At 36.7% G+C, this 24,678-nt stretch overlaps 2 protein-coding genes across 2 annotated transcripts; one reads left to right on the forward strand and one right to left on the reverse strand.

The window, feature by feature from the left end:
- The first annotated feature begins 1,097 nt into the window (after positions 1-1,097).
- sh3bp1 (SH3-domain binding protein 1) lies at positions 1,098-14,040 on the forward strand. Its single transcript, XM_079594963.1, has 18 exons — positions 1,098-1,325; positions 4,541-4,583; positions 4,729-4,833; positions 5,487-5,563; positions 5,736-5,847; positions 5,933-6,009; positions 6,129-6,216; positions 7,799-7,867; positions 8,423-8,513; positions 8,623-8,759; positions 8,926-9,037; positions 10,388-10,469; positions 10,569-10,649; positions 10,746-10,859; positions 10,955-11,052; positions 12,420-12,540; positions 12,638-12,900; positions 12,976-14,040. The coding sequence occupies exons 1-18, from the start codon at positions 1,279-1,281 to the stop codon at positions 13,263-13,265; spliced, it is 2,007 nt and encodes a 668-aa protein (XP_079451089.1). The 5' UTR covers positions 1,098-1,278; the 3' UTR covers positions 13,266-14,040.
- A 155-nt stretch (positions 14,041-14,195) lies between these two features.
- Positions 14,196-23,492, reverse strand: cdc42ep1a (CDC42 effector protein (Rho GTPase binding) 1a). Its single transcript, XM_079594964.1, has 4 exons — positions 22,912-23,492; positions 20,152-20,581; positions 18,374-19,171; positions 14,196-16,120 (listed from the first exon to the last, which is right to left on the reverse strand). The coding sequence occupies exons 3-4, from the start codon at positions 18,825-18,827 to the stop codon at positions 15,510-15,512; spliced, it is 1,065 nt and encodes a 354-aa protein (XP_079451090.1). The 5' UTR covers positions 18,828-19,171; positions 20,152-20,581; positions 22,912-23,492; the 3' UTR covers positions 14,196-15,509.
- Between the last annotated feature and the right edge of the window lie 1,186 nt (positions 23,493-24,678).

Below are 24,678 nucleotides of genomic sequence, written 5' to 3' on the forward strand. Positions count from 1 at the left end.
CCCCTATACCCCCACCTCACTCCTGGCACTGGCAACAATACTAAAAATCCTAAGACCAAAAATCTGTAATTTTCTAAATGACAAAGCTGAATTTTCAGCATCATTACTTCATTCTTCAGTGTCCCATGATTCTTCAGAAATCATTCTAATATGCTGATTTTGTACTCAAAAAACATGTAGGGCTGTAAAGATTAATCGAATCCAAAATAAAAGTTTGTGTTTACATAATATGTGTGTGTGTATTGTGTATAATTATTTTGTATATATAAATACACACATGCATGTATATATTTAAGATTTTTTTTTATTTATATATAAAATAGTTCTATTTAAATAATTTATATATATATATATATATATATATATATATATATATATCATATAAAAATATATATGCAGTATATAAATGCAAATATTTCTCAAATATATACATGCATGTGTGTGTATTTATATATACAAAATAATTATACACAATACACGCACATATATTATGTAAACACAAACTTTTATTTTGGATTCGATTAATCGCGATTAACCGTTGAAAAAAGTTTTTGTTGCTTTTGTGGAAACCATGATACATTACCATTCAAAAGTCTGAGGTAAGTTTTGTTATTTTGTTTGCACCTAATGTTGTTAAACGAATGTTTCTTGCATTACTTTAGTGTCATGTGTCTGTGTGTTACCATGATGGAGTTTTGTATTTGTGTGAATGACAGTACTTCAATAGGTTGGTATATATTACATTAGGCCTATATCAGTTAATGATTGCGTTTGTTTTACTGTAAATTTAAGTTAATTCTGTAAAACCTAAAATGTTGCTATTATTTTTTACAGTTCATTTCTAGCAACCACAGCTGCCAGTTTTTGACTGTAATTTAAATAAATGAATAAAAATGAACAGTAATTGAAATGACATTGGTTGAAGTTGAAGTTCTAACAAAATGTTTGGTCATGATTATTAATGTGTTTTTTTATAGCAAATGAATGCTGTGCAAATCTACTTCAGTGCTCTCTGTGGCCAGAGAGGACTGCATGACTTTCACAGCTCGATATGAAATTGTCTTTCCTCTTATGCATTTGGTAACTTCCTCTTTCTCAGAGTCGATGAGGTGTGTGCTCAAATGTGAAACAGTCAAGTTGAGACTGTTGCTGACACAAGTCTGAATGACATGCCTGTTTACTGAGTTCAGAGAGCAATATTTTCTATCAAATGAAACGAATATACCATTGAACTTCGCTTAGGAACAAGTACTTGAAGGCATCCGTTTCTTCACAATCATGCTAAAGCAGTTTAACATCTTAAAGCAGTTTGGAAATGGGGGGAAGTAAGTACTTTCATTTGTTGATTTCAGACTGTTTGTGGTGTTGTATGACTGTTACAGGAATGTCACTACATGTGACCAAGTTGTGACTCTCTTTTTCAGTAGACTTGCTTATCTTTTGTAGCAAAACAAAACATTATTATGATAGATGGCTGTTTTATTTCTCCTAACATGACTAATTTGTGATGTAAGAAGGCAGCTTCATAGTCTGGTGAAAGCATGCATCGTATAACGGTACAATTATCATTAATTGATACGTTTATAACTTTAGCACATTTGTTTCTGACAATTTCATTGACTGGTAACTTTATTTCTGGCTGAGTCTTGTTTCGGTTGTTTAAGCCTGAGGAAATGGCTAGGGCTGACTGCAAAAACAAAATGTCACGCAAACAATGTGTACCAATATTAGATTTTTGATTTCAGTGACATTTGCATTCTCATGTGCACAGCTTAAAGTATGTTCTTTGGGAAGATATTTCACATAAATGTATTATTACGTAGAGTCTTAAATACTTGAGAGTGATTAGGCGATTGTTTTGAAAGAGGCCATGAAAAAAGTGGTCAGTTTTTTAGTTGCTGAGGGTGGAAAGCATCTGCAGGTTGCTCAGAACAAGATGCTAGTTTTGCAGCCCTCCCTAATATGACGTTAACAGGATATTAATAAACTTCTTAACCCCAGACTCAAAGCTGAGATAATACTTTTCTTTTAAAACAGTTTGTGTGACATTTGAAGCTGAAACCGTATACCACGTATGCACAGCAAGTGCTTGTTAAGGTCTTATGAAACAAACAAACTATACAATCTATAATAGAATAAAGCCTGTGATAGTATTTTGTAATTGAGATATTTGATGTACATATAGTGTTCAAAATTTTGTAGATTTTTTTTAAAGGAATACTTTTATTTAGCCAATATGCATAAAGTTGATCAAAAGTGACAGTACAAACTGTTATAATTACACGATTTGTATTTCAAACAAAGCCTATGTATCACTTATTCCACAAAAATTTAGCAGAACAACTGTTTTCAACATTGATAATAATAATAAGAAGAAGAAGAAATGTTTCTTGAGCACCAAATCAGCATATTAGAATGACTTCTGAAGGATCTGGAGGAAAGGTTGCTAAAAAAAAAAATCAGCTTTAATATGCAGGAATAAATTAGATTTAAAAACATATATTAAATAGAAAACAGTTATTTTAAATTATAATAATATTACACAATATTGCTGTTTCTATAGTGTTTTTAATCAAATAAATAAGACTAATAAGACTTGGATAAAGACAAATAGAACATTATTTTCTGATGCAATCGCAGTGAAACCTGGTCCCCTCTTCAGAGACACAAAAATGGCTTCTCGTGTTTTTGTGTTCTTGGATTCTTTTAGAAACATTGCATACATAGGAAATAACATATGTCTCTGTGATTACTTTTAAGGCTATAATAAATGATGAGGCAGTTTGTGTATCTACTAATTATACATGCTGAACAATAGATTGTGGTTAAAAGAGAGAGATAGTAAAATGGTTTGTGCTTCGGCCTTCAGTCCACTTCCCCTATGCCCATGGCCTGTTTTCTACAGTGGCTTTGGCGCTCTAATTTTAGTTTAGCTGCTTTGGATATGGTGAATGGTTTGTTTTATCTGCAACTTTTGCTTGGAAAAAAGTGACTTCTATCAATTCAGAATTTAAAGTGCACCTATGCTATTTGAAAGGTTTTCTAATTTTGTTTTGGAGGTCTACTTCAACAGATTTACATGCATGAAAGGTAAAAAAACAAAAAACACTTTAATTTTCTCAGAATATAAATTGCACATCACCACATTTTTCAAAGATTCCTGACTCCAGATTCAGTCTCTCTAAATCCCTCCTTCCCGTGAGAGTATTTTGCTCTGATTGGTCAGATGGCCCAGTCTGTTGTGATTGGTCTACCGCTTACAGTGCCTATCAGAAACAAAACGGCCATTACCATAACTGAACTTCAGCTCCGGAGGCTTCCTCAGCCCTCAGTGATTGTATACACTGTAACAATGTTTACAATATAAAACTCAAAACGACTTTGAACGATTTTGAACACCCGGTTGATTAGAAAATATATACATCAATAATTAATCAAGACCATTGATGGGCATTATGCAAATGTTTTACCGTGTTACATATGCAGGTCACGAAAATGAGACTGGAAATACAGACAAAATACAGATTTTTTTATTGGGGGAGACAATAGATTTATTTATTGTGCACTTTGATCTGTAAAACTTTGCAGACATATTACATTTACAAACAGCTATATTACACACTGTATGAAAAGTTATATCTGAAAAAGCATAATAGGGGCACTTAAATACTAAGCCTGAACCTAATTTACAAATCTTTTTTGATTACATATAAACCATATCTTTATGTCAAATATGTTTATACAACAGTCAGTTTTGTCTTTGAATGAGTTCCAAGAATGGAGATATAAAGTCCAACAACACTGGGATTTTTCACTGTGTGTAACAGTTACATTGTTACAAGTGACTCGTTGAATCATTGTTCAACTGTTTCATTTATACACACTGAATTATCCAGGAATAAAACAATGGCTGCAACTGAAATTGCATAATATTTGAGAAGGTATGTCTTTTGAATAAGTACTTATTTCGCAAGGACTGTTAAAAAATATGTTCTATATAGTATGAATGTTTGTATAATTAATGAAATCCAGAAGTACCACATTCGTCATGTCTAAAGTCAAGTAAATTGTCAATGGGATGCAAATTTAAGAATCTTGAATCATCAGGGTAATTCTTGTCTACTGTTTTATGAATACTGGGAAGTCAGACTTCTCTTTTCATATACTGTTTTTCGCCAACTATATTGTAAGGATGCAAGTATATTTTTATGCAGCACTGTCTTTTATGATTCAGTCATTGAATCATTCATTCAACCAGTTAATTCGAAAATATCGATTCATTCAGATACTAAACAGTATGAGTGAATCGAGCAAATTTGTTCACTCACATTCTACTGTGGTGTGGTTTGAAACTGTTTTTGTTTAGTAAATACAATTTACTCACTATTAACTTCTTGTTTATTGAGCTTAATTGAGCAATATTATATTTGCAATCATGCCGTTGGTCTGAATGTCAACACAGCTGTGATTACCTGCGGCCTCATGACGGTTGCCACCTGTATTATGCAAGTAATGTTCAAGGTAATTGTTTGTTTTGTAGGTCACAAGATGCAACTGACCTTCTCTCAGAGGATCTGGTTTTGGTGAGGCATTTCAACCAATATTACAAATTAACTATTAAATCTACATAAACCACAGTTGCTGATATGCCTTTCCTACAAACCATGTTAACAGTATTTGAATACAGTCAGGGCCCTGTAAATTAATGCTCCATCTGGTTGCTTTAAGGTGGAACAACGTGTGGAGCCAGCCAAGAAAGCTGCCCAGACCATTCATAAGAAGTTGGTAGGCTGCCTGCAGAGTCAGCAGGGACTGGACTCAGAGAGACGGATGGTAAGCTGACCCCCGATTCAATCATGTGGTTTGTCAGTGTGTTGGCACAGATTTTGAAGCGGAGTTGCTGTATATGAAAAGTGAGTAATGTTCACAGAGACAAACGAAATGTTCATATGATGAAATGCTGTGGCTGTGAAGATCATCTACATAGACCACCATCACAGTGGATGATGGTGGGATTTCTTCCAATAGTCTATCTTGGCCTACCATTTTGTGAAGTTAATCCCAAATTGCTCCAGGGGTGATGGAGAGTCCCTGAATCAGTCTTCTGAGGTTTTCGATATGTCTATGTGTAGATAATTATGTCTGGACAAAATGTTTTGGATATGCTTCAAACATGCTGCAGCTGCACAGAAGTGCAGGCTTTCATTTTCTTCTTCTTCAAGAACATTCTTCATTTCTTTTTCTTTGTAAAAAAAGATTTAGGGAAGAAAATCTGTCCCATTTCTCTGATTTTTGCTCAGTTTCCCCTCATATTTCCCCCTTTGCATTTTGTCTTGGGCCATTAAAATTACACTGTTACATTTGTCCCTTAGCTGTGATGACCATCTAAACTAATAGTTTAAAAGCAGAACTATCAAAAACGTGACATTCTATACTTCCTGATTTCCTCATTCACTTTGCTCATTCAAACTTTTCATTATTTACAGAAAAAGTTACCCCTCATGATGCTGTCCGTCAGTATGGCTGAGAGCTTTAAAGATTTTGATGGTGAATCTTCTATAAGGCGAGTATGGTATATTATAACATGATACTGATGTTAATGTTTTTTTACAGGCAGAGTTAAGAGTAAACGGCAATGTAGCACAGTTGAACACTATGTTAACAGTATTTGAATACAGGGCCTTGGAAGTACACCATTTACAGTCTGTTTCTAAGCACACCTAACCTTCCTGCAGAAAAGTTCTGGAAATGTGCTGCTTCATGCAAAGTTTCCTGGCTCGGACTCTGGCTGACTTTGAGATGAAGATGGAGAGAGAAGTTCTCGTGCCTCTGAATAAGCTCAGTGAGGTAGCGTTTTTTTCTTACTACTAAACCATATAAACTGAAACAGACCGTAAACATGACCTATTCATGGCTGATGTTATCTATGCAGGAGGACCTGCCAGAGATCTTGAAAAACAAAAAACAGTTTGCTAAACTTACAACAGACTGGAATAATGCCCGCGTCAGGTAATTGTCATATTTTTGCCAACATGACCACAATGTGTCTCAAATATCTCTTTCAACATAAATCACAACTTCATATCTCCGCAATCATCTTTTATGAAGACATGCACTCTCACTTTTAGATCTCAGAGCAGCACAGGCCCACAAGCTAAGCAGGACGGTCTAAGAGAGGATTTGGAGGAGGCCTGGAAGAAACTGGAGTCTATCAAGGTTAAACCTGGTTAAAGTTTTTTTCTTTTACTGGTCCAAGACTTATTATGCTTCCGTGGCCAATTTAACATAGTTCAGTCATGAAACTCTAGATGGCGCAGACTGGTTCTATACATGAAATCTACATCTGCTAGCAATCACATTCTTTACTACATGACACAACTGATTGGCCTCTGCTGTTTCTGCAGCCAGTGAGCTTGCTTGCTCAACATTTAAATGGTCTGGTTCAGTGTTCGATGCAAGCTGGTCATGCAGTGCACTGTTAGAGATCCTCTGAGATCCTCCACCTCCCCCAGCTCCACCTGTCTAGATCTGCTGTGTATCTACTGGCAGTAGCAAGTCTATACACAGTACGTAGCACTAGTCCCTCAAGACCAAATACATTTACAATGTCATATAACATGCTAAAATGATTCAGAGAGTTGTCATGATAGGACTATATTTTGCTACTCTCATACTAATCCTTAACTCGTTGTTGATTTAGAATTGTTCTAACCTTGGCTGCTTTTACAAATGGTTAAGATAACATCAAATTTGACTACAAACTGAAACAGCACATGTGTCAAACTGTCCTGTAGATTGTTGCTCCAACCAGCTCCAAAATACCTGCCTGGAAGTCTCTAGTGATCTTGAAGACCTTAGCTGTTCGAAATCTCCCCCTATACCCTCATTCACTATTCCCTACATTACTCCACTAATATAGTCCACTTGAAGGAGTGAATGAAAACGAGTGAGCGAATTCGGACACTGAGTGTGTCGGAAGGGCTGCCCCTTTGCATAGTTTGTGCTTGCAGTTTAATAATCATTTGAAACTTAGCAAACTGGCAGCTCCAGTAGTAATGATAAGATTGATCTTGATCTCTGCATGGAAACTAGCATGTATAAACCAATTTAATAATCAATTAAAAAGGAATTTATACCTGTATGATATTACGCTGTACCCACATTGGACCAGCGGTTTGGAAAATGGATGGATGGATGATTCAGCTGCCGGCGCCATCTTCTGGCGACATGTGGGAACTCATTCGGCACAACCCTCACAGTGCATTATGGGTATTATCCGGCTGTTGAGTGTACATCAGCTGTACACTCGTTATTGCAGTGGATTATGTGGAAAGAGTTCACTTGATATCATCCACTATTGTTTTGGACACCACTTCAGTTCAGTTCAGTTCATGTGGCACTTCAAATGGCAGTCACATCAAATAGTGCCCTATTTAAGGGTATAGGGGGCGATTTCGGACACAGCCCTTGATTAATTGGTTCAGGTGTGTTTAATTACAGTTGGGGAGCTAAACTCTACAGGACAGTGGCCATCCATTAACTGAGTTTGATATCCCTGCTTTACAGCTTGTTCAAATCTAGCTCACATCATTTGCTGATCTTATTTCCTCTCTCTGCTTTTCATACTGTCAAACGGCCAAGACAACCATGGTGAAAAATCATCTAAACAATGCTTTTTGGGGTTTGCTAAGCTGATATTAAATGTGTGATATGATTTCTGTTGCTTTCTCAGGCTTCAATACTTTTAAGGAATGCGCAGGAAAGAAAACAATAAACCTATACATTTTCTTTCTCTCAGGATCAGTACTCTGCAGACCTCTATCATTTTGCCACTAAAGAGGATGAGTACGCCAGCTACTTCATTCGTGTGAGTATTTATGTCCTTACCTCCACAGGCCCATTAGTAATAATCAAGTACCACTTTTAATCAATAATACCAAAATAGAATTGTTCCTTTCAACTCGTATTACACTACATGTCATTCAGCATTGTCATTATTATCATTAATACAAAGGCCCATTGTTATAGTGATTAGATTTTAATCTACAAATAAGTAAATACTGTGAGATAAAAATAGACTCACCAAATGGCTTCCTCTCTCTTAAAAAAAAGAAGAAGACTGAGTTATTACCTTTTTTAAAATATTATTTTTATATTCCATCTATCCATCCATTCACCAAACCGCTTATCCTCTGAAGTGTCACAGGTTATTTATTTATTTATATTGTATGAATAAAATTATTTAGTTACTTTTGTGATTTATATATAAATACATATTTTCTTCTTAATGATATTTCATTGTTCTGAGATGACTCCTTGGAATGTTTTCAATCATTTATAATAATAATACGGAAATAAAATATAAGGGAAAATATATTAAAAAAGACTGTCTTTCACTGCTCTAACTGAGACCTTCTGACAGCTTCTAGAGCTGCAAGCTGAATATCACAAGGCCTCCCATGAATTCCTGGAGAGAAACATAACAGAGCTGAAAGAGAGTCACAGCAACACAGGTGAGCGGAGGGAAATTACGTTTAGCAAGGATTTAAACATCTAAACATTTGCATATTACATAGACATTTTCACAACTTTGAAATGGTGTAATTGTCTGTTTGAATATAGAGACCCAAGTGAGTTCATCAGAAAATAAGGTATTCGGAGAGCCTCTGCTGTCTCACCTTCAGACTTGTGGGAAAAAGATTGCTGTCCCTATTGAGGAGTGTGTAAGCATGCTGATTCGTACAGGGCTCAGGGAAGAGGTAAGCACACAGATGTGTATTTAAAGCCACATATGCAGCTTTGCACCTACACACAAAGAATTGCACACCCACATAACTGCATGCCCAGTATCATCGGTAGATCGTTTCGCTTTCTGACTCTCGTCTTCACTATCTCTCACTATCTATTTTTATGGCTATCATCTAGGGGTTGTTCAGACTAGCAGCTGCTGCATCTGTTATGAGAAAACTGAAAAGCTGTCTGGATTCAGGGACAGTCGACCAGAATGAGTTCAGCTCTGACCCACATGCTGTGGCAGGTAAAAGGCCATTGTAACTTTTTGTGTGTGTGTTTAGTGTGAAAGACTTAAGGCTAACCTTAAGGTTCTCTCAATGTTATGAATTCTATTATTAATTAAACCTTTTTCCAGTAACATTAAAGGGGTCATTAACTGGCTTTTTAAAAATGTTTATATTGTTGTCTGAGGTCAACTTATGATGTTCGCTTGTTAATTTTTATGTTTTTGAATGTAAAAACCAAGTAAGACTTGGAAGTATACGCCCACTGCTATGATTGGATAACAGTTTAGCATATTATGATGAGTTTAATGTAATGCACGAATCGGTGGGCGGGGCTAAACAGGCAGTGTTGAAGTAGGCGTTGATCTTCTTCTGCGAAGGCGTTGTTTGGTACCCTTTGACGTCATAATGGTAAATGGACTGCATTTATATAGCGCTCTAACAGACCCATGACCACCAAAGCGTTTTACATATTGCCTCACATTCACCCATTCATTCACTCATTCATACACCGACGGTGGTGTCAGCCATGCAAGGCGCCATCCAGCTTGTTGGAAGCAGCTGGGGTTAGGTGTCTTGCTCATGGACACCTCGACACTTGAACCACTGAGCCACAATAAAAGCTTACAGTGTATTCTTATTGTACTTATATATATATATACAGTATACAGTAAACTTACAGTATATTCTTATTGTATTATGACCTCTTATATGTCAAAAGCTCAAGGAAAATTTGATTTCTCAGTTCATCATCCCTTTAATAGAACGTTCGTCGAAGTTATATCATTAAAGGTGGGGTATGTGATTTGCAAAACGGCTGTTAGATTTTGAAAATACACAACTCAAATGGTCCTACCTTCTTTCCTTTGACTCCACCCATTCAAAGAACATGGACATGGAGGGGGGGATGGTACGACCGATTGATTGACGCACTTACTGTCCAATGATTCTAGGTGGTCTTGGAAATGATTGGCTGGAGTTTTTCGAGTCCTGCCCGTTCCACAGATGATTAAATTGCTTAATTTTTATTTCAGTGCTTCTAACTCAGTGGCTGTAAGTGGGTTAGGAATAGGATTTTAAGTGATTTTGAAAAAATGGCCAAAAAAGAGAATTACATACCCCAACTTTAACGTCAAAATAGCCTCAATACATCTTACCAAAATTATTATTATTATTATTATTTGAAGATTTAAAAGCTTGACGGTTTCAGTCCCGATTCACTTTCATTGTCTGCCAAACAACTTCTTTTGTAATATAGTAGCGTAAACTACTTTCATTTTAAGCAAAAGGTTTTATTGGCACAAAATGCAAAGCTTGTAAAATATTATAAAAAAATATTTAAAGTTATTTTGTTTGCACCGTCTTTGCAGGGGCTCTTAAGTGTTACTTGAGAGAATTGCCTGAACCGCTCTTGACATTTGAACTATACAATGACTGGTTCACAGCTGCAGGGTAAGTCAGTACATGTGGCTTGTTTGTTTCTGTATCAAGAATTTTAAAACACCTCGGATACCGAGTTTAAATCCATTTTTATTGTCTTTTTAAAATTAGAGAAAAAGAAACGGATGAAAAATTAAAGCAGCTACGGACAGTGTTGCAAAAACTTCCCACAGAAAACTACAATAACCTCAGGTACGGTAGATTTTCAACTTTCTCATATTATCCACCCATAACTATTAATGTTCATGTTCTCACCTGACTTTCTCTGGTTCTCTCTCTCTCTATCAGATATCTTGTCCAGTTTTTGTCACACTTGTCAGAGCAGCGAGGAGTGAATAAGATGACACCCAGCAACATTGCTATAGTGCTTGGGCCTAATCTACTGTGGCCTCTCTGTGAGGGGTCAGTATAGCACGCACAAACACAAGTCTGGACTTCTCAACTATGCATCTACAACTCAATCTCCTGAAATAACCCTCTGCTTTTCTCTATTTCAGAGAGACGTCATTGCTGGACATGGCATCTGCATCCTCAGTTCAAGTCGTGACTATCATAGAGCCTCTTATACAGTATTCCCAGAACCTCTTCCCCGAAGGTACAGAAACATTTCATAAGTCATTGTTCACCTCACTTCTCCCCGGTTTCACAGACAAGGCTTAAGCCTAAATGCATGTCCTAAAATGCATGTTTGAGCAATTTGCAATGACATAAATTAACTCTTTCCTTGCCAGCGTTTTTGTTTTATTTTGATCATTTCCACAAACCCCCAGAAATTTTTGTTGTTGGGTGAATATCTGAACATGCAATATATCAAAAGAAAAAACAGCATAATGCATTTACTTTTTATCAACACTTGAATGTGGGTAAGTTCCATTAAAAAGTGAAGATTTTGAGCAAAAAGCTGAGAACAACGAGTTTTTGTCAAAAACTAAATCCAGGTCGGATTCAGAACGATGATCAAAACATAGATTGAGTTGATCGAGACCATCAACACCTCCAAAACTTCACAGTCCTATAGCTCGTCCTGGGTCGACATTTCATCCGGTAACATTAGGCAGTTTTGATTAATATGCTGTTTAATGTTGATGATTGCGTTATTTTACATCTGCTTACATATGCTTGTTTCTGCTTCTTCACATGTGTTTGTTTTGATCAGGAGATTCAGTACCGTTTCAGAAGATTTATTAGCGCCCCCTACTGTATAACAGTGAAGATTTTGCTGGTCATCCAACTCCGCCCACGTCCAAGTGTGACGTCAGAAGCCAGGCCCGTGTCAATGCGTCACCTTGTGACTCCCCATCCCTGTTTCGCCCCAGAAACCTGATTGTTGTATTTAGGTTTTCGATTGAAAGGTCGTAAGGGTAGGTTTTGAGTGGGTTTCAGGCAAAAGGGTTTTAGGTGGGTTTCAGTAGTAGGTTCCAGATTAAAAGTTTTTTTTAGGCGTACCGGTAGGTTTTCAGTCCGGTCTGTCATAAAAATAGAAATATAGTCTTCTCGATGCTTCTTCCTGTTTCAAAGTTAATGAGCAAGAGCAATTTATTTATTTTTCCTTCCCCAAATGCTCCTTTTGGGCGTGGCTTCTGACATCACACTGTGGGCCGCGTCGAATGTCCGATGCAGACTGCAGAGAGACGTTTCTTGACATTTCTGTCAATGGCGGGGAAAGAGTTAAAATATGTCCTTGCGATTGTTTTATCTCAGGATGCATACCAGTAATGTTTTTCTAAGGCATGTTTATAAAAGCTTTTTAAGTGTCCTAATTGAACTAAGGCCTAATCCTGGCTCAATCTAAGCCCTGTCTGTAAAACAGGGCCTTCATGAGGTAAAAACAGCAATAGATTGCCATAACGTTTTTTGTTTTTAATGTTGCTTAAATCATTTAAAGACTGTAATTGCAATAAAAAATAATTTGTGAAATTCCAAATATAAAAATATTTCCAAATGATTCAAATGTACTTTTAGAGGCTGATTTCGAGATCCCAGAACTGCCTGAAAGCCCATTGTCCCAGAGATCTCTTTCTGACAGCGTCTTTCCCTCTCTCCCTCTCTCCTCTGGTCGACCATCCCTATCAAAAACTGACAGGTAGTGAACATCCTTTGTAGTTTCTAAGGTTAAGACTCTCTCCTAAATGAGTCAAGTTTACAAAAGTCTTGTTTTATTTTGGCTGTGCTTATTTCAGCTCAGCATCATCTGAGGACTTTGGGGCGACAGCAGTTAAATCTGGTCAGGTGATCCGTGATGCTGTTGTGTGGGACAACAACGATTCTGATCCAATCGCTCAACCACCTACCGGTACACAGAATCACATGCCTACAGCACTTCCTCGTTACACTCCGGTACAAGCCCAAAGCCAATCGAAGTGCTTCAGCCAATCAGAGCCAACTCCGGAGCTGCCCTCCCAGTCCCAGGAGCCCACGCTGAAGATCTCTGGTCCTTACAAACGTATGTCTGCAATTATTAAAGCTTTTTGTGTCATATTACTGTAGTAGAAACTACATTTTCAGTTGATTTCTACAGCAAGGAGGTCGTTCATCCAGCACAAGACACCAAGCCTCCCCAAAGGCCCTCCTGTGAGCCAGACCGGCCCTTTATCCACAGCCCAGATGAGAATGCTCCCTGTTCCTCTGCCTAGAGGTTCTGAAATAAAACCACCACCACTTTCTCCAAAGCCCGAAATCGCCAAAGCTCCACTACCTACGTTGCCTGAAGCAGGACCACAAAAGAAGCCCCAAGGCAGAAGACCCAAAGTCCCTCCTCCACAACCACCCCAAGCACTGAACAAGCAGCTCTCCTTTCCAGCTCAGTGAGTCTTGGAATAGAAAGTCGACTGGATTTAACAGTTTATGCAGTATCTTATGGGTAAGCTTTTAACCAAAGTTTGGAGTCTGTAAGATTTTTCAATGTTTTTGCAAGAAGTCTCTTATGCTCACTAAGGCTACATTTATTCAATTGAAAATGTAGTAAAAACATTAATATTGTGAAATATTATTACAATTTAAAACAACTGTTTTAATATATTTTAAAATGTAATTTATTTGTGTGATGGCAAAGCTGAATTTTCAGCATCATTACTCTAGCGTTCAGTGTCACATGATCCTTCAGAAATCATTCTAATATGATGCTCGAGAAACATTTCTTATTATTATCAAAGTTGAAAACAGTCGTGTTGCTTAATATTTGTGTGGAAATCTTGATGCATTTTTTCAGGTTTCTTTGATGAATAGAAACGGAAATTATATGCCTTTACTGTCATTTGATCAATTCGATGCATTCTCACTGAATAAAATAATTAGTTTCTTTAATCTTACTGACCCCAAACTTTTGAACAGTAGTGTGTCTTTTTTTGGTTATCCTGTAGTGTTTTAGATCGGGGTGTTAGGGACTATCAAACACAAATATAACAATCTGACTTCCTTTGGTTTTGGTCTGAGGCGTACTGACACGCTTTACATTAGCTATTTATGTATAAGCTTTTTCTGATGCATGACATTTGAAACGCCATTAGTCAAATCATTATTTGCACTTACACTTATTAAAGCATTTTAAGGCTGATGTTGTTCATAGCTTCTTTTAATGAAAACTTTATTGCTGTCATTGATAGATAACATACATTGCTATTTTGTATATTTCTTGTGCAAACCCGCACAAACGTACAATTTGTACATATTATATTGTGATTAAGGGAATGAATTGAGAGGTCAACTCCTCTATCATAATAAACAAAACTTAAATTCAAACAAAATTCATATTAATATTTAATCATAATTTCATAATACATTGATAAACATTGGTGGGCATAATATTACTGAATACTGTGTTGATCTGAAGATATTTATCATGTAATAAAGGAAATGACAGTCATGGTTGCTTATTTTTTCTGTTTTGTTTGTGCTCATGTGAGAAAATAAAGCACATAACATATTTGTGCATCACAGTGACCTGTAGGCCTTCGTCTTGTAAAGATTGCTGGTTTCCCAGGAAATAAGGGTTTAAAAAAATTAAACTGCCACACAATGTCATTCACAATTGAAATATGAGCTATTAAAACTAAATGAATGCAAACTGCAAAGTGTTTTGCATAGTAAATACAAGTTAGCTAGCAGGTATATGTCTGTGCTTCTACATGGTATCACTGTACACTACATAAGGTTTACTTGAAATGTAAATACTGCAAGCTAAAATATTGCATATTTTAATTGTATACTGTTACCATTGTTAGCCAGCGGTTTATTGTGCAATACAGAGCAACTGTGGCCGGTTTTATTTCCCTGGAACAAAGCTTATATTTTAGGGATGAGAAGGTAGGATCAAACAAAAGTGAAAATTTGAGATGCCAATATTAGTTTATGTCCTTGTAGATCTGCTCATATTTCAGGTTTTCATCACTTTCTTCAAAACACAATGAATGCAGGGGCAAATCCACAATTCATTAGCTTTCATTTTCCCCATTGGAAACATTTAGAAATGTTATTAAAGGAATAGTTCATCTAAAAAAATTATTCTGTCATCACCCTCCTGTCATTACGAACTTTAATTACTTTTTAGTTTTAGGTGAATATCCTTGCTGCTCTCTCCAAATAATGATCTTGAATGAGAACTTGGGATGTTACACTCCTAAATAAATAAGAAAACGCACCAAAAGTTTAACAATAGTCCATTTGACTTGTGGGTTGTATTCTAAGTCTTCTGGAGTCATATCTCATTATTTCAATTTTATTCTTTGATTGTTATGAAAGCGGTACTCCACCCGAAAAATACAATTATGTTATTATTTACTCACCCTCATGTCATTTCAAACCTTCGAGAACCTTTTTCTGCAGAACAAGGATAATTTGAAGAACATGGGGCACCAAACAACATTGAACCCAACTGACTTGAATTGGTCAAAAACAGTTTAAACATTCTTCAAAATATCTTCTTTCGAGTTCCACAGAAGAAAGGAGTCATGCAGTTTTAGAACAACATGAACAAATATGACAGAATTTCAATTTTTGGGATGAACTATCCCTTTAAAAGTGCTGTGTGATTTGGACTTTAGGCATCTCGTGGTGTTAGACTTTAATCTCATCCTCCTCATCAGCATAGTTGTATGGCTCTCTCCTGTGAGAGTTGTTGGTGTTTGTATTCCTGAGTCTTCCACTCCCATAATGACGTGCCAGCACATCAGCAGCCCTCAGGAAACTCTCCGGCTCCATGCCGGGATCCTCAACAGAGAAGGAGCGCATCTGATCCCCCTGCATGGACCATTTGGGTGACTCACCATTAACAAAGTCTGAATGTTTCCACTCTCCTCCATACAACCGCGTCCTACCGTCATCGTCTTCTCTCAGGAGTGAGTCCACCAAGGACATGGTTGCGTCCGAGTCCACCTCAGAGTTTTCATCGGTGGACGGTGTCTTTTCACTGATGGGACTGGCCATTTCACACATTGGGCTGTTAATCATAGCAAAGACTTCAGACATGAGGGAAGGGCCCAGATCCAGGGTGAAAGAGTTCATGGAGTCAGAAGGACTGACGGAGTCTGAACAGGGAAAGGATGGGATACCCGTGTCTGTAAGCGAGCCTCTATGGATTTCAGGAGGGCAAGCTGAGGGAGAGCAGCCCTGGACTGGACGCTCAGTGCGTGACAGTCTCGGCAAGGTCACAAAGCCAGACTCCAAACCTGCAATACAAAGAAAGAAAAACAAAATTGTTTTTGCTTATGAGTTTGACCAACAGAGGGCAGTAAGAACCTACTGTAGTTCCGGACTGCAGTATAAGCAAAAGTAGCAAATCATTTCTGCCATGTGGTTGGACTAGATACCCTTAAAGAGATAGTTCAACCAAAAACGAACCTTTTGTCATAATTTACTCACCCTAATGAAAAGTGTTTTTGTGAATACAATGGAAGTCAATGGGGTCCAAATGTTAGAATTTTTGAACCCCATTGACTTGCGTTGTATGGACAAAAATAAAATATTTTAAAAAATCTGAAAAAATGTATACAGGTTTGGAATGATATGAGGACGTGAGTAAATTATAACAGAATTCAAAATTTTTGGTGAACTGTCCCTAAAAGATTTCTCTCTTACAAAAAGCTTTGCTAAAGTGTGTGCGCAGAAAAGGGCAAAAAATACAAACTACAGGATAGTTGTACATTATAATGGACACAAAAAAAGTCTTCACATGATTGAAAACAGGGCTCTGAAACGGGATGTGCGCTCAGCACTAAAACATCTCATTCATAGCTCCTGGTCAGAACAACATTAGCGTTCAGTCCGATGGGGAGTCATTCAGTAAGCTAAATTGAACACTTAGTTTGCATACTAATACTTTCCATATTGATAATTAAACTAAGGCTAAACGTCAGACTGTTTGGGTGTGAGTTTATGAGCATGCAGGGGTTTTGTTTTTGAACAGGCTCTCCTGCAGAGAAGCCAGTGAGGCATGTTTGAGGTATTTGAAGGGGTGAGGCAGACGCTGATCGCTGAACTGTAATGTCTGGGTCTAAAAAGGAGTCTGGGATTGCCACAGGTGTTTAGATGGTTTATCAAATACTTTCTGTTTGATCTACCTCATGTTTCCCTAAAGGACAGAAAGCTAGTAAACAAACATATTTGATTTAGACAAAACATGCATGAGACACACTGCCATTTAAATGTTTGGGGTCAGTAAGATTTCCGGTTAGAAGTCTCTTTTATATGCTCAACAAGCCTGAATGTATTTGATTCACCCCTAAAAAAACAGTAAATTTGTTGAAATTATAACAATTAAAATAACTATTTTCTGTTTTAAAATGTAATTTATTCCTGTGATGGCAAAGCTGAATTTTCAGCATCATTACTCCAGTCTTCAGTGTCACATGATCCTTCATAAATCATTCCTATATGCTGCTTTGGTGCTCAAGTAACATTTCTTTTTATTGTCAATGTTGAAAACAGTTGTGCTGCGTAATATTTTTGTGGAAACTGCTATGGATAATTTTTTTCAGGATTCTTTGATGAATAGAATATTTAAAAAACAGCATTTGTGTGAAATAGAAATCTTTTGTAACATTATAAGTGTATTTACAGTCACTTTTCTTGTGTCCTTCACATGTGTCCTTTCTGAATAAAAATATTAATTTCTTTCCAAAAAAATAAAAATCTTACTGACCCCAAATGTTTGAACATAAGTGTAAACTGCTAAATATGGTTGTCCTACTCTTTTTCGGAGTGCTTACGCCTGTTCGGTACAGACACGTTTAATTAATAATAATTAATTTTAATAATAGATCTACAACCGAATTTGCTCACAAAAACTGCACTGTATTTACATTTAACAGAACTGAACTCATTTTGTTGAACATGCAGTGACATCCCTATCCCTTTAGGTGCTTTTAGATCATTTATCTGAGCTGTGGTGCTACAAAAATTTTTTTAATTGTGATATTGTCTCTCTCCCCAGGTACAGATTTCCCACCATGCACCTTTAACCAATACATCTCTATGACATTTCCCATGATTATTTGTTCATGATTACTGAAGTCTAGAAACACATTTACAGAGAATCTGTATGTGAGGTACCAATCTTTTAAATTGATACATTTAAATAATTTTCTCCTATAAGACTCTAAATGGACACAATTTGTCATGTCAAACTTTGCGGACAAGTCACTCCCAAACAGCAATTTATGGGAAATAAAATATTATACAAAGGATTAAAACTAGACAAAAGAAAAAACATCATGGAAACCACAATTTTTTCATTCATTTTCATTCCAAGCCTAGATATCTCAAATTTAAAATTCCTTCATTATGGGATCAGCCCTGCATGTTCAACCATTTCAGGAGCGGCTTCTGTATTCTGTTCACACACCGAACACCCATAGTTCATGGGATTCACTTCTGAATTTGAATCTGAATCTGATTCTGAGTGTGAACATTGACTGACTCACCATATAAGCATGTGGAGTTCTCAGGTGTTTTTGGTGAACTAGGGAAAAGCACTTTCACAGGACAGCCGTTGGGTGAGTCCACGTCCAGCCGGGGGAGGGAAATGGCATTCTTTATGATTGGAGAAACTGGTGGAGGTGGGGGTGAAAGGTCCTTGGATCCGCCGCGGGGCCTGTCGGGGGTCTTGCGGACATGGCGGAACGTGCGGGAGAAGAATCCCTCATTCTTCTCTGAAGTGGAGGAGGAGTCTCCATCTGCATTATTTCCTGCTCCACCATGATTGCTGAGGAACGAGGTGTCCCCGAACACGTCCCCTCCGCGGCCCACGTGCATTGTGTGGCGGAAGTCGCCCAATGGGGGACTGATCATGTCCGGGGTGAGGTCACCTTTAAAACGACGCTTTCCTGAGGAGTGGGAAACCAGGCCCTTCAGGCCGGACAACTTACCCAGGTTCATGGCTTCTCCAAGTACAAATCTTAAGTTTCCAGAGCCAGTAAAAAAAACTTTTAAATGGCGAGAACAGCGCAAGAAAGCAAATTATACACGTATCACCGTTCAAGCTTCAAAATATCTCAGCAGAATAAAAACCGCAGTTGAGTGGAAAGTTTCTTTTCACAGTTTCTCAAAAGGCAGACACATTCAGCTATGTCCCATTTTGGCCATCAGTCTTTGTTCATATCCAGAAAGATTCGGTGAAGATAAATGTGAGCTGAAAATATGCATGACTCCAATTCCTGAAAACCTCTGCTGCATATGTGGTCAAAGATTCTGGGCTTCACAGTTGTTCTGGGTTTGTGCTTCTGAAAAAAAATCAGTTCAGAAATAAATTCAGCTCTGGCTGCAGATATCTCTGTGGTTTAGGACTGAAACCATGAGCTCTTTCTTTAGTAAGGTCCAGAGAATCTGCAGCTACATGCTCTGGAAGATGCAAATGTTAACAATATCACAATTCAGTTCCTAAAAAGAAACTGATGCCATGTCTGTGGTATGAGATATTGGCACAGAAATGCAACATTAATTATCAACTTTTGCTGTGAACATGTATTTATATTTAAAATTGTGTGTTCTGTAAATCTAAGCTAATTTGACTTATTGAGTTTTTAATGAGTCTTTTATTTAATTATTGAGTGGAGTGCCCTTTAAAGGCCTAATTTCAGCTTTGACTCCTCAGTCATTCACTTGCACTGTACAGTATTTCGGTCGTTCACTTTAAGGGTATCCTGTTACAAAAGTATGTCTATTTACCAGAGCATTTTCCCAGTCTCAGATTGTACAAGCAAAGAGACACTGAGTGTACATTTCACAATGACAAATTCTGTTAAATATACTTTCTCAAAAATGTTTCATATCAAAAACTTACCTAAAAGAGGGGTATTCAGGTAATAGATTAAAAAAAAAAAACATTTGGGAAACAATTTGATTAATAATTAAGCCAATAAAAAATTTAAATGGAAAATTTATTAAAAAAAATACAATATTGAATTATTTAATTTATAAAAAAATAAAATAAAAAAGAAGAAAATGTAATAGTTAAAAACAATTTTAAGGGCCACCCACAATTAGTCTGAGTTTGTAAGTAGTTTATTTGATCTAATTTAGCATTGGGATCAGCTCAGACTTTTTATTTGTGCTTGACTGTAGTTAAAGTAATGGAGTAAAGTCTCATGTCTCAGGGCACGACAAGCTTTGGTTAAAAATCGAATCATCGGATATTTGGTCCTGGGAAAAACACTACTAGTCAAAATTATTTTACAACTGAAAACATACAGAAGCCACATACCTTAATCAGTTTTGTGTAATCAATGTGACCCCATACTTTCCCAATCCAAGTTCATTCAGTGACCTCTGACCCTGCTGGAGTGTGAGACGGCAGGGAGGCTTGTTGCTTTATCCCTGCATGTATACTCTCCTCATGCTCTTCCACTCCCAACGGCTGCTGCTCCTGATCCTTTGTTTTTTAAGATACTCAAATCCAGCGGCCCACTCGCCAGGAATCCCCCAGGGGAGATAAAGGGTCTTTAAAAGGCAATAAATTAAATGTAATAATCTGGGCAATAGTTCGGCTTGACGGAGGCTCCTTAAGGATTGGTCATGTCCAGGATTAGCCCCTAATCCCTCTTCCCTTCCTTCACCCTGAATCCCCCTCTGCTGGCTTTAGTCCACTCAAGACGTCCCAGTTTAAAGGGGTTCTTGTAAAATCAACAAACGTCCTGTATGAGAGAGGGAAACAGGTGGATATGTAACACAGATCAGAATCAAAGCAGACCGAAAGTCCAAAAGTCGATGGCCATTAGTGATTTTTTTTCTTCCAATTAAATAAATATTTTAATTGCAAAATATACTATCAGCATAACAATTTGAGTGAAAAGTTGCATTAAAAAACAAACAAACATGAATTCCAGAATGTCTTAGCATTTGGTTTTTCTCCATTTGCTAGGTACTGTAAAAAATATGTTTTTAGTGACTATTATATTATAGGTAGTTTAATAATAATATTACACTACCGGTCAAAAGTTTGACATATTAACATATTAAAGATTTCTGCTCATGTGACATTGAACACTGGAGTAATGATGCTGAAAATTCAGCTTTGCCATCACAGGAATAAATTACTTTTTAATAAAATAGAAAACAGTTTAAATGTAATAATTTCACAATATTACTGTTTTTAATGTATTTTGGTCAAACAAATTCAGCCTAGGTGAGACTTATGATAAAACCATCTTAATTACTCCATTCAAAGTATTCATATTCAAGTATTAGATCAACATTGTATAAAACATGACATTACAACTGTCCATAGCTCTATGGTCTAAAATGAATTTATTAATAAAACATTGTCCCCAAACATAATTCTTCCCCTCCAACATCTTCTGAGAAATGGGAATGGTTGGTGGCATATATCATGTAATGTGCTAAACATAACATAACCAACTCGTACGCTGATATTCAGCAGGGCTGCTGTTGACTCTTGACATGACAAACGGCAATAAACCAAAACACACTGTCACATAATTCTTGGAGCTGTTTCTAGTGGATGCAAACAGTGCAATTATGTCTGGAAATGGCTGTGCATTGTTTCAAAGAAGGAGATGCACACGTCAACCCGTAAACCGCAGTCTAATAGATCCCGTGTGTGTGAATGCATTCCTGGGGGAAACATCTCTGTCTATTACAGACATCTAGTACAGTACCCACATCCCAGATTGGAAACATGTTTAGGGTTTTTCCTCTTCTTTCTTTCTGTGGGACTGTCAGCCTTCTTTCATGTGGGCATTAAAGTTGATCTGTCTGATCTTAACAACATTTGATTTTTGCAGCCGTCCACTGCAGATTCATATGATAAAATAAAATAAGTGATTTGAACATCAGTCACACTGACTGAACATTTGTTATTTTGAACTGAAAAATCAGTTCAAGTGGGGTTTCTTAACATCATTCTCCCTTCTCCCTTGCGCAAAACTAAATCTTGATCAGCTAGGCTACACTATAACTTAGCTAACTAGGTGAACAAACATTCAAGATAAGGCCTCATTTTTACTTTTTACCCAATGACCTCCACTTTTTTCTGGAATCTCATGTAGTCTAAAGAAAAAAAAGGCCCCCTAGGCGTAAATCATGATTACAAATATACTCATTTCATCATCTGAACATTCCCTATTTTTACTCAAAGCACTCAGCATGACCGTCTGGCAGAGTGAGTCCATGATGGAAAATACCATGATGGTTTTATGTGTAAAAAATATATACAGCAACTGGGTCAGGTTTACTTACATCTTTATTATCTTATTTACACTTCTTTAACTTTAATTTGTTAATAAATCTAAATGCTATCTACAAAATTATTTACTAATCTAAACAAATCCAAAAAAGTAGAAGCACAATGATAAAAACTAGTTAATTGACTAGTTAACAGAAAATGTCATTTTAATTTTCATCTGAACATTAACTAAACATAGGACAAGGACAGATCAATGTTGCTGTACTGAAATGTTGCTGAAGCAGTTTTCACTACAGTCCATTGATCTAATCATTTGTGAACTTTGGATTTTATTGCTTCACAGAAATGTCATTCTAGTTTATTCAGTCCTCACTGTTAAGGGAACAGTTTAATATATAAAAGTATAGTTGCAAAAAAGTGTTCTGCTGATCAGTTACCAAAACCGAATCTTGAATCAAGTTAATTATCTAAAGTATGTTATTAAGTAAACTTTATTCATCATAAAGAATTCAAATCATCATTTGACTGTCGCTCATAAGGGGCATGAACTGTAAGTATGCAGTGGCGCGCGCATACTAATTTTACAGCAGCACAGATTAGGTTTCATCCGTCATGCACACACAATCACACACGAGTCTAGTCTGTACAGACTATTTACCAAATTAACACTGGTTAGCTGTTAATAGTACGCACTAAACAAACACAAATTGAGTGTACTTTTGATAGAAGGTTTGATCTTAAATGTGTTGATAATTCAAAATGCTGAGGCAAAAATAATCTGTCGTTAATCTGAAAATTGAGTAAATCAAAACAACTCACCTTGTTGTTTGATGAATACAAGTTTATCATGACCCAAAAAGAGATGTATCTCAACAAAAGGTAAGATCCAGCCGTCCACCATGAAACTTTTCTCTTGAGTAGCCTACAGTCTTCTGTTTGAGAGGCAGCGGTCAGTGTGAAGCTCTGTGTCAGTCTCGCTCTCGCGCTCGCGCTGCTGGGCAGAATCGGGGGCGGGCATTTCGAAGACTTCTTGGACAAGTTCCATGTTCCCAATGTGTTCATGCCACGACTGTAGATCTCAGTCTCGGGTAGTCAAAAAAACTGCTTTATTGCTTAATAAATTGCGTATCGCGTTTAGACGGAGAAGGATTAATTTAAGTTTTGTTAATATCTGACGTTTAAAGCTGTAGGCTATTTATTTGTGTAGGCTATTTATTTGCTGAAAATGAATAGCCTAGCTTGCGGACTTTGGGGAAGTGTCATTATATGATGTAGCCTACTTAAATTAGGCAAAGATTCCAGAAATATTCTTCTTCTTCTTCTTCTTTTTCTTTTTATGGCGGTTGGCAAACAACTTTTAAGTGTGCATTACCGCCACCTTCTGATATGGAGTGTGGATCACAATAGCCTTTACTCACTACTCTTTAAATATACAAATAAATACATAAATAAAACCAATAAATACCTACATAAATATCTAATAACATTATTAATATTAAAACATTATCACTCACATCATTATTATATACAACTTTCAAAAACACCTAAACTCATATCCTTCTAATAAGCCCTGTATTATTCAAAAACACAAATATTGCTCTATACCCTACACTCCCTGAATTCATTTGTAATATTTCCTTCATTTCAAATCTAATTTTTTCTTTACTTAACCAGTCTTTCAGCCTCATCCTTTCCTCCTTATACCTATGACAATCAATAATTACATGTTCTACTGTTTCATTAATATTACAGACCTCACACATCCCAGTTTCATGTTTCCCTATTATTTTTAGCGTACTACTTAATCCAGTATGCCCAAATCTCATTCTCGAAATAATGTCCTCTTCCCTTTTATTCCTATTACTTTCTCTCATGCCTCCTACCCTCTTTTGGATGCTGTAATACATTCTCGCTTTTGTTTCCATATTCCACTCCTCTTGCCACTTCTTTCTCATTTCTGCTTTGATTATACTTTTAACTTCCGCCTTACTATATCTTACTACCATATCTATCTCTGCTTTTTTGGTTGCATTTTTTGCATATTTGTCTGCCAATTCATTTCCATCTACTCCTACATGGGCTGGAATCCATATGAATTTTACCATTACCCCCACTCTATTAACTCTGAAAACAGTTTGGGCTATTTCCAACATAATATCCTGTCTTGCTTCTGATTTCATGTTCTTAATACTGGTTAACGCACTGCTTGAATCTGACCCTATTAACGCTTTTATTGGTTTATTATTTTCTACCCACTCAAGGGCTAAGAGAATGGCCAACATTTCTCCTGTAAACACTGACAATTTATCATTTACTCTCTTATTTAACATAACATTAATTTCTGGTATAATGAACGCAGCTCCTACTCTATTATCATCTGTTTTTGATGCATCTGTATATATCTTAGTAAACATAGAATAATTCCCCTCTAGATATCTGCTAACCTGACTCCTGTCAATACTATTCTCTTTTTTCCACTCTAAAAGGTGCAAATCTACCTCTAATTCCCCTAATAGCCAAGGTGGAACATTGGATAATGGCACAGTGGGGCTTACCATCATATTTCCTATCCCTATCTTATTTACA

Source organism: Phoxinus phoxinus (genome assembly GCF_949152265.1).
Source record: "Phoxinus phoxinus genome assembly, chromosome: 21".
Taxonomy (NCBI): Eukaryota; Metazoa; Chordata; class Actinopteri; order Cypriniformes; family Leuciscidae; genus Phoxinus; species Phoxinus phoxinus.